General features: G+C 38.4%; 1 protein-coding gene across 4 annotated transcripts in view; it reads left to right on the plus strand.

Moving 5' to 3' along the window:
• Positions 1-10,094, plus strand: part of IPO11 (importin 11) — an 813,637-nt gene extending 803,543 nt beyond the window's left edge. For all 4 annotated transcript variants that reach the window (XM_030193171.1, XM_030193174.1, XM_030193172.1 and 1 more), the window contains one exon: positions 8,844-10,094. In XM_030193171.1, coding sequence (XP_030049031.1) covers positions 8,844-9,008 — 165 coding nt within the window. In that variant the 3' untranslated portion in view covers positions 9,009-10,094. The remainder of the gene's footprint in view (positions 1-8,843) is intronic.
• Positions 10,095-11,496: the final 1,402 nt, after the last annotated feature.

Here is an 11,496-nt window from a genome sequence, read left to right on the forward strand (position 1 = left end):
CACACTTTCTTCCGTGAACAGTGCTGTATCCACTTCATTCTCAATTGTATTATTTCCAGTCCATCGCGGTCCTTCTCCAGGATTTAGAACAAAAGTATCTATTTAGCAAATTTGCTTTTTCTTCATCATTTTCCACATAGTGGTTCGCAGTATCTTTTAGTCTCACAATTCCCTTTTTAGTCATTCTCCTTTCACTAATATACCTGAAGAAATTTTTGTCACCCCTCCTTACATTTCTAGCCATTTGTTCTTCCGCTTGCGCTTTTGCCAGTCATATCTCTCTCTTGGCTTCTTTCATTTTCATCCGGTAATCCTCCATGTGTTCCTTTTCTTGAGTTTTTCTGTATTTCTGGAACGCCAACTCTTTAGCCTTTATTTTCTCAACCACTTGCTTGGAGAACCATATTGGTTTCCTTTTTCTCTTGCTTTTATTTACTTTCCTTACATAAAGGTTTGTGGCCCTATTTATAGCTTCTTTCAGCCTGGGCCACTGTCCTTCCACTTCTCGTATTTCCTCCCAGCCCATCATCTCCTTCCTCAGGTATTCCCCCATTTTACTAAAGTCAGCAAGTACAAATTCCTTTCCAGCAGTAGCACCTCCTTTTTCAGGGGCCCTTTTACTAAGCTGCGTAGGCACCTAAGAGCGCCCAACATGCACCAAATTGGACTTACCGCCCAGTTACCACGTGGCCCTTGCAGTAATTTCAATTTTGGCGCATCTGAAAAATATTATTTATTTTCTGGCGCATGGCAGCTACATGCGTCAAGTGGCATTTGACGCGTGTACACCATTACTGCGTACACCATTACCGCCTGGTTACCATGTGAGACTTTATTGCTAGGTCAATGGCTGGCGGTAAGGTCTCAGACTCAAAATGGACGCGGGTCAATTATCATTTTGCCACATGTCTGTTTTCGGCAAAAAGTTTAAAAAGGCCTTTTTTTAATAGGTGCACTGAAAAATGATTCTGCGCACACCCAAAACCCACGCCTACACTACTGCATGCCATTTTTCAGTGTACCTTAGTAAAAGGACCCCTCAGGGATATCCTGTGAGAAAAGCATGTGCAATATGACTCATGGAATTCTTTACAAACCCTCTGAGTCTCTGTGTAGGGGTAGATGGATATGTATCTATCTGTTTGCTTGTGTGTGTGAGGATGGGTGGATGTGTTTATCTGATAGTTTTGAACCCCTTATGTCAGTGCATCCCAAACATTTATCCAAAATGATCCCATTTTAACACTTAAATATTCTCTCATCTGTTTTATCCTCCTCCTCATGAAGGCAGCAGCAGCATGAAAAGTGGCAACAGTAGCTGTAGTCCTGTGTCAGTGTGTACTCACTGACACCAGTGTTCTGCATGGGTTTCCAATCTAACTAGAGGAGGAGAAGGGTCTGAAAACATTCATTGACTCAAGGCCCCATGCTGACTACCACTACTGGGCATAGGTCACATTGGAGGTCCACAGGAAAGAGGAAGTTCTGGGTCTGTTACCACATCTACTGATGATGTGTCCTTATTTGGGGTCCCAAAGCAGAGTTTCTGAACCATTGCACTTTGTATAATTTCATTACAACAATCTTTTGGGTTGGAAAGAAATATTACATCTAGTATGATACATTTTTTATCCATTAGATGTTACCATCAACAGATTCTGTAGCTGCTGCAGTTGCGTCTCCTAGAGAAATGCACTGGAGCATTGTTTTTTTAATGTGAACTTTTATTTCTCCTCAAGTCCCGATCCAGTGCAGACCATTCTGAAATTTTGTGTCTTTTCTCATGTTCTTCCCACCTATATGCTATATTTCAGCCCAGAGAGATGGACAGAAAGATTAACAAGGTTGTTGAGGGCAGAATTGGATCCAAAGTATTGTCACGAAAGGATTGTGAGTTATGACCCCAGATTTGCTTTGTGGTCTCAGGTTCAGGTTTTATGTTGTGTTTCTGCAATTCGTGATCACAATGAAATAGAATGTCAGCCGCTTTATAATGAAGCAGATATTTGTTTTATAAGCCAACTTCTGCAATACTAGGATGGAGAAAGATAATCTAAAATTTCAGAAGAGACCGATGCTCGTGGAAGAGTGGCTTGTTTTTTTTTTGGGGGGGGGGGTTAGTGAGGAGTGCTTGCTGACTGTCTGGTAAGCTTTATGATTTTGATATGTTACAATGATTGTATAATGTAATTTTATATAAACCACGAAGATGGCAGGTTCAAGGTAGCTCTATAAAGGTTGGATAAACAGATAACTATATATGATTTTTCTCCAACTTTCTGTTGATTTTAAAATAAAAAAGGGAAATTTTCAAGCAATCAGCCTAGGTGCAAACTTCATGCTGACTTTCTACTTCAAGATTTTGTACCTAATTTCAAAGAGAAACTATATATCTATATTTCTTTTGAAAATAGCCCCTTTGTACCTGTCTTTCTGCAGGCGGTTTTTTGCATTCAAACCGCATGAAGATTTGAAAATCCAACTATGTACATTGTTTTTCAAACTTGCCCTAAACACAAATTAGGGAAAGCTTCCCTTCCATCCAGCTATTTTCTGTGCCAATGTACTTTGGGTATGAAAACTATTCTGAAGATAGGAGGTAATAGTGTGGCTTGAGACGAGGAAGATTCTCTTTTTTTCCTTATAGGTCTTTTCTCTTAGAATTTTAAACGAGAAAAAACATTTGGATTCTTGCCTTCTGTGGACTGTATTTCAAAGCTGGCACTCTAAATTCACTCCTTAGAAAGGAGATGTAGCATAATGGAGTAGAGGGGTTAATCTTTTGTAATTTAATTCACTGTTTCTGAATCTATGCATTCTTTGGGAGTGAGTTGAATATGGAAAGATTAAAGGTATTTGAAAAGGCTACCTTAGCTTTTGTCTCTCCAGGTTATCTTTGTGTGAGACTAATGAAATCCACTGTGCTCACAGGAAGTGTAAGTGATAGCAAAAGTAATTTATTGTCTGATAATCACACCTGGCTACATGCTGTCTCCCTGCTGCCCTGAGAAAGAAGTGTTCATTAAACTGCATGAGATCAGGGAAGGGTTGATGTGAGGGATTTTGGTCTGAAGAAGTGAATGTCTGTTCTCTGGCAGAGTCAGTACATAAATATTCTAAAGATTTCTACCTGAGAATACAGCAGCCCAAATGGCACTGCAGGTTTGACCAGATGAAATAGTGATACTTTCTCGCCTCATTCAAGAAACGTACTGTTTCAGTGTTTAATATATGTATATAAAAGAATAATACAGTTTATCTCTAGAGGGAGAGGTGGTTCTGAAACACTTTGAGAATTCCTCAAGGAAGACCATTGAATGATTTTTCCTTCTCACCTTCTGAACTAGCTAGCATAAGATGGCTGAATGTATCTGGATAGAGGACGTAGTCTTATCAAATTCTTAGGTTAAACCTTGTTTGTTTTGTAACCCAAGTTCTGTTTTTATGTACTGGCTCCAGATTTCTCTACATGATACATTATTTGTGTATACTTCATCTGCTCTATTTTGTTTAGAATTAATCACTTTCATTGTTGGTAGATCTTGCATACAAACTAATAACATATGAAATAGAGGTTGTAGCACATATCAAAAGTTGAATTTGTAAAACATATTCCTGAAATGTGATGGTGGGATTTGAGTTTGCTTCAGTTCTGTTTCATTTAGCTTGTTAGATAGAGAGGTGTGGTAGCCATGTTAGTCCACTCTTAAAGGTTATCAATAGAAATCAAACAAAATAAAACATGGAAAAGGAAATAAGATGATACCTTTTTTATTGGACATAACTTAATACATTTCTTGATTAGCTTTCGAATGTTGCCCTTTATCGTCAGATCAGAAATAAGCAAATGTGGTAGCAGATAGTATATATAAGTGAAACATCCAAGCATTACTTTGACAGTCTGACAGAGTGGGAGGTTGGGGGTATGCATGGGGACATCAAAGCATTTCATTGATATTCTAACAGGATGGGTGTTGGTAGGTGAGAGGAGGGTAATAAACAGAGAAATAAACAGAGAAATACAGCTTTATGGTTTATAATGGGTTAGAAAACCCAGATCCTTATTAAGTCATGTTTGTTGGGTGTCAAAATATTCAATCATTCTTATTTCAAAGGTCTTACGTTCCTGTATTGTTTTAAAATTACCTTTCAGTATTCTTACTGTGAAATCACCGGTGCAGTGATCTGGTCTTGTAAAGTGTTGGCCCACAGGGGTGGTGGTGTGACTGGCACCGGCTATTTTCATGTGATGTCTGTGCAGATTGAATCTTGACTTAAGCATCTGGCCTGTTTCTCCAATATAGCATCCTTTGTTACATTTTTTACACTGAATGATATATACCACATTGGAAGATGAGCATGTGAAAGATTCCTTTATGTTGAATATTTTTTCCTTGTGAATGACTGTGGGGTCTTTGAAATGTTTTGGCATAGTTTGCAGCTGGCTGTGTTACAGGGAAACATGCCCTTTTCTTTTTCCGTCTGTGTTGGGAGTTTACTTCTGATCAGCTTGCGTTTTAAGTTTGGTGGCTGTCGGAAGGCCAGCACTGCTGGGGATGGGAATATCTCTTTCAGTAATTCATCTTCCTGGAGTAGCGGCTGTAGGTCTCTTATGATTTTCCTCAGTTTCTCCAGCTCTGCGTTGAATGTCACTACAAGGGGAATTCTGTCTGTGGCTTTTTTTTCTTTGTACTGTAGCAGATTCTCCCTGGGTGTTTTGAGGGAGGAGGCAATATTCTTGGAGATTATTTTGGGGTTGTAGCCTTTCTGTTTGAAGGATGCAGTCAGGCTTTTAAGGTGTCTGTCTCTGTCCCCTGGGTCAGAGCAGATACAGTGGTATCTTGTGGCTTGGCTGTAAATGATGGATCTTTTTGTATGTGAAGGATGGAAGCTGGAGTTGTGGAGGTAGCTGCATCTGCCTGTGGGTTTCTTGTATATAGATGTTTGTATACAGCCATCACTGATTGAGACTGTGGTGTCCAAAAAATTGACTTTTTCTGGGGAGTAGTCAATTTTGAATCTGATTGTAGGATGGTGTGTATTGAAGGAATAGTAAAAATGTTTCAGAGTTTCTTCCCCCTCCGTCCAAATCATAAAAATGTCATCGATGTACCGGTAGTATTTTAGAGGTTTGGTCTGGTATGTATTCAGAAATGTCTCTTCCAGCTCAGCCATAAAAAGGTTGGTATATTGGGGTGCTGTCCTGGTGCCCATTATTTGTAGATAGATATCATTGTTAAAGCGGAAGTAGTTGTGAGTTTAAATGAATTTGATTAATTTTGTAGTAGTTTCTGGTGAGTATTAGTGGTCCAGTGTGGATTTTTTTAGGAGTCTTCCACATGCAGCTATGCCATCCGCATGTGGGATGTTGCTGTATAATGATTCTACATCCATCGTGAAGGGTGTTTGGTGGTAATTGCTTGATATTTTTCAATTTATTCAGAAAGTCTGTGGTGTCTTGTATGAAGCTGTTAGTTTTGTGCACGAGAGGTTTCAGAATTCCCTCTATGAGTCCAGATATTTCCTCCGTGAGCATGCCAGTACCTGATATGATTGGTCTGCCCGGGTTTCCAGGTTTGTGGATTTTGGGTAACATGTAGAATGTGCCCACAGAAGGCAGGTTTGGTATGAGTTTCTTCAGATGTGGCTGTGCTTGTGTAGGAAATGTTCTGATAAGATCTTTTAGCTGCTTTGTATAATCCTGTGTGGGGTCCTCAGTTAGTTTCCTGTAGTATTTGTTGTCTGAGAGCTGTCTGTGTCCCTCTTCAATGTATTTTTGTGTTGTTGAAATAAAACAAAAAGCAAATGAGTTGTGTCTGGAATGAGGTACCGGAACAGTTTCTGTGAGTGTCCACTCTCTAGAAATTGCATTAAAAAAAGGAGTTGGCCATTAGGCTTTGTTTGAGAGTGTAGGTAAAATCAAGTAAACTATCATTTAAGGTCATATGAAGATAGCTGTCAGTCAACAAGACCTTTCGTACAAATGTGAGACACAAAGCCTATTGCTTCTGGCTTTTACTTTGTATTCTTTTGAGCAGTGTAAAGTAATAAGAGCATAAGGTAGGCCATGCTGAGTCAGAGCAGCGTCCATCGAGCCCAACGTCATGTCTCTGACAATAGTCATAATACCTGGAAGATCCCCCAAAAATAAATCCTATTTCTCTTAGATCATTTCAATGGATAAATGATGGCATTCAAAGTCTGCATGGAAAGGTGAACAATCATATGATTTTATAGACATCTGCATTATCTCATTTTAGCTGTCTCTTTTCCAAGCTGTATAGGTCAAATATTTTTATCTTTTCCTCATAGAGGAGTCAATCCACTGTAACTTAGACCAGTTCCCTATATTTTGATTAACTGTACAAAGAACTTACCTTTCATTTATCTACTCATTTATTTATCCCAACTGACTCTGTACCAGGCATCTTGTCCCCATCTATATCCACATTTGGCCCCCCAGCTTTATTAAGTCGTATTATGGAAATGCACTAGTATCATAGCATTGTTATTTAAATGTTCTAATTGTCTGCTTATTGGATATTCCATCATTATGCTTACATCGTATTATATCTCTGTTATTTGAATTTCAGTGCTGTTAAATGTGTATATCTTTAATCCTGTTGCATGATAGTCCTATTATTAGGTTTCAATTTGCTGCTTTCAAGTTTTCATCTTTTACTGTATCTGTTTCTATACTTGTTCATTTTACTATGGTTATGCTGTTAACAAAATTGTAAGTTTGATACTGTACACCACCTTGGGTGAATCTCTTCATAAAGGCAGTTAGTAAATCCTAATAAATAAATAAATAAAATAATGCCTCTTTTTCCTGGATGGTAACTCCTATAATGGAACCTAACATCGTTAGCCACTATATAGTTTGGGTTATTCTTCTTCCCTATTTGCATTTGTCCACATTAAATTTCATCTTCTATCTGAATACCCAGTCTCCCAATGTTTCCCTTGCAATTTATTTCATTCTGTCCATGATCTAAAAGCTTTAAAGGAATTGTATGTTATCTGCAAATGTAACCACCTCACTTGTTTGTTTTTTTCAGATCATTTTTAAATTGGTTAAAAAGCACTGGTCTCGTAGCAAAGTCCATGTTGGTTCTAACCCATTAAGCCATGTTTATTCATATGTTTAGTAACCAATAATGCCCCCCCACCACCACCACCATCACCACAGCTGCTCCTACTACAGAAACAGCTCCAGTCTAGAAAATACCCCTGTAACTGGCCTACCCCCAGAAACTCTGGGGGAAGGGGAGGTGGCACAGTCTTGAAAAGGGCTTTCTTCATGGGTTAAACCCATTTACCCTCAAAGAATCCCCTTTAAGCAACATCAGAAACTTGTGTCTAGAAAGTAAGATCTTCTAAATGTTAGATGTTCTACAGGGTTATTCTTTCCATCACCAACTGAAGTTATCAGGCATTCTCGAACCTTTTTGTATAATGCTTATGTCCATCTGTCTGGGGCAAAATTAGTCTCTAAAAATGTGACATAATTGAATGAAAATTGGCACATTTTGGAAAACCCAGTAAAAGATGCATTCCCCCTTATTCTGCATAGTATGTCAAAAATTAGACACCAATTCAGCGTATAACTTCAGCATCACAACAGCACTTTTACACCAAAATGGTGGTGAAACATCAGGTATGTGTGTCGTGCACTTAGTTGCTATTCTGTAACTTGACATCTAAGTGCTCTAGCATGTAACTGCAAGGGGAGCATTCACATGGAAGAGACATATGCAGGTCATGGGTGTTCTGACCATTCCTGCACATTCTTTGTAGAATGATGTCTGGTACGCACACATGGTGCAGCATTTAGTCGTGAACATTTATGCCTGCCATAGAGCAGGCATAAGTGTTCATGCCTAACTTTAGGCTTGTGATTGCCAACTTAACACTGGAATTCTATAACAGATTTGGCAAGCAAATTTGCCGTTACAGAATACTAGCTTAGTGTTCAGATTTTTCATGCCTAACATTTAGCATTAATTACCCCCATTGAGTTTAAAAATGGGTAATAGACCAGAGGTTCTAGAGAAGTAAGCCACACACCCCCAAATAAAAAAGGAGCTCCAGCTGCAATGCAGTTAAAGAATTCCTTCTTTCAAACTGCCTCTCCCTATTCTCTACTATCACCCCAAATTATCTCCACCCCCAGGTACCACCCTCTGCAACTGTCCCAACCACGAAATTTACCCCCTCAATTGCCCTGCCAACCCACAAACAGCTGCATCCTCTAACCTACCCCCTGCAAATTGCCCTACCCCATAAAAAACACCTCTGTAAACTGCCCCATCCCTAAAAAGTACCCCCACAACTGCCCCACCACCTCACAAACTGCTGTCTTCCCCCCAAATAACACTCTGTAACTGCCCTACCACCCCACATACTGCCCCACCACCCAAAACCTAACTGTTCTCCGCATTCCCCCCCACCCCCCCCCCCCCCCCCCCCCCCACACACACACACACATATTCAACATTCCAGAGGCAACACAGACATACATTTATCCACATACATATATAGCCAGGTTGGAAAGAATTGACATGCTCCACATGCTTTTCCCAGTTGGTTTTTATTTAAATATTTGAAGTACAGTAACTTCCATCTAGCCAAATTCCATCAAAAAATAGAAGTTTCTTCCTCAGATAAAAGCAAATTCCTCTTTGATGAGTTTAGCATGGTTAAATCTCATTATAATTAGCTAGTAAAGCTTAAATCAAACGGTTAATTTAATCATGCTTTTAATATATATTACTAAATTACAGCTACAGTGGAGAGATATGTTACTTTTTATAATATTCTCCTTTTTTGTATTTTCACAGCTTGCACTGAAGGATCCAGTACACACTGTGCCACTTAAGCAGTTTGTCTATGAGAAACTCAAGGCCCAACAGGAATTGATGGGAGAGCAGGATTTCCAAGCTCTTATGGAAACGGTAGATGCAGAAATACTCACACAACTGCAAGATTTTTTACAAAGCTTTTAAGAAGGTGTAATTTCATGCATCCAGCTTCCCTTCCAGTAATCCAAGGAAATGGAACATTTCATCTCTACCAGAGCTTCAACAAGTTCTTTAAAAAATGAGGATGTTGTAATTCAAAATGATGAAACTGCAGCAGTGGAAAGGATCTCTTATTTTGTCAGAAGAAAGCAAACATGAATGAAAAATATTTCTTCAGTACAAGAGAACATCCATGCGGATTAATCTAGAAAGGGTCAATGCATACTTCTGAGGATTCAAGCTTCTTATGAAGTGTAGTATTATAATGCCCTTTCTGGCAAGTTAAACTAAAAACAGCTCTTATTTTCAACAGTGACCTGGGTGGTGTTTAGAAGATTTATTTCTTAGTATTTAAATTAATTGGACCACATTGCAGTTTTAATTAGCTGGTTTCTCTAAGAGAAATTCATCACGCTAACCTTACTGGGTGGAAATAAAATTGTTTGGTCTTCAATCTTATTTTCAAAAAATGCATTGTGTTCTTTTCCCAATGAAATGAATAAGAGGTAAAAGTTACTGGGGAAAAATGTTTTTGGTTCTTTAACCCATTAGTGCCCAATGTTCCCATAATAAGCCATATGGAAACATATTGATTTGTTCCCATATGGGAACATTGGACACTAATGGGTTAATTTCAAGTACTAAGATGACAATTGAAGAGCACTGTTTTCTGTAAACATTTGCCTACAATAATACACAGTACCAAGAACAGAATCTTACCTTATTTTATCTAATTATTTTTTGTATGATGTTTGAAACTTTCTAACAGAGATTTTTCTATGGATAGAATCTGGTTCTGTAATTTGATAAGGGAAAAAAATTGCCTTTCCCTTTGTATACTGTGAAATGTTGTAATGTGTTAGGCATGAGCTGTGCATTCTATAAAAGAAGAAAACTGTCAAGTCAAAATTAAACTTTCCAAAGATATCTAACCTTTGATTGACTTCATCTTTATATATATTTTTATCTACAAGTAAATACCACAACTATCAGTAATTGAAGATTGATGGCTCCTTCTACAATCATGTTACAGCGTTAAGGTAAAAGACTGTGCTATGAATTGTAGATTATGGGCATTCAATAAACTTGTTTACAGCATTAGTGGCATTGAGTTTTCTTTCTTTTTGAATGCCAAGAATAAAAGTTCGTCACAATGAATTAGTTCATAGACTTGCCAGGTATTGGTGACCTGGATTGGCCATTGTTGGAAACAGGATGCTCGGCTTGATGGACCTTTGGTCTTTCCCAGTGTAGCAATACTTATGTACTTATGACTAGTAACGTATCTTTATACAGTAAATGTCCTAGCATACTTCTGGATATCTGTGTTACATGATCTCTTCTTCTTTAATTACTGGAAACACTTTTTCTCCCATCCTGATATGCTTCCTCTGTCTCCTTAAGTGGTGTTCTTCCCAGTTTACTTCAAGAATACTCACCTTCAACCTGGAGGAGTAGCCTAGTGGTTAGTGCAGCGGACTTTGATCCTGGGGACTCTGGGCAAGTCACTTATTTCTCCATTGCCCCAGATACAAATAAGTATCTGTATATACTATGTAAACCACTTTGAATGTAGTTGCAAAAACCACAGAAAAATGGTATATCAAGTCCCATTCCCTTTCCCTTATATAGTGGTTTATCTTCATAATAATTTGATTGCCAACAAATGGTTCAAGCATAAAGATAATTTCTTCTAAGAGAATGAATATCCTATGACAAACACTAGAGTGGAATTCTTTGGATTGAAAGGCCATCTGTTTGTTATAATCAAGGTTACTTACAAAGATTGGATGGACAAGATGCAGTTCCTGTGCATCTTGAATTAATTACTAGATGGTGCAATAAAAAGCCCATTTTACATAGAGCACAGAGATCAGAATTGAGAGCTGCAAGTGTGCACATGTATTTTCTGGCTGGGAACAGCCATTTTAGAAATATACCTGTAGACAAAATAAACAACATGGCCTCAGCAGCTTCCTCTTAGTAGTGTTAGCACTTCAACATGGAAGTTGCCATTTTTCAAATTTGATGTGTAAATGGTACCACTTCCAAATGTATGTAGCTGCTTCATTTTACAAACATACATGGATGTTCCTCCAATTAAATACTAAAGCCACCATTTTGATTTCATTTTGGAGGCAGAAATAAACAACAGGGAAATTAAGGAGAATGGTTCCCTTAAAATCCCTTTTTTAAAACCTGCCCAAAATTAACACTTTCTTAAAAGTCTGTGTGGCTCTAAGTTGGTGTAAAATCCAAGAAGGATATTATTCACCATAGACATGTATTCCCTTGTGAAGTGGGGAGCACATGTGTAGATTTTTGCACCATCCAAGCCCTATCCAAATCACAACCCCTTAAAATCTCTACATGCTATGGATCTTCACATGTAAATAGCGGCTTTCATAAGTATTGCCATACTGGGACAGACTGAAGGTCCATCAAGCCCAGCATCCTATTTCCTACAGTGATC

Source organism: Microcaecilia unicolor, chromosome 2 (genome assembly GCF_901765095.1).
Source record: "Microcaecilia unicolor chromosome 2, aMicUni1.1, whole genome shotgun sequence".
NCBI classification, from domain to species: Eukaryota; Metazoa; Chordata; class Amphibia; order Gymnophiona; family Siphonopidae; genus Microcaecilia; species Microcaecilia unicolor.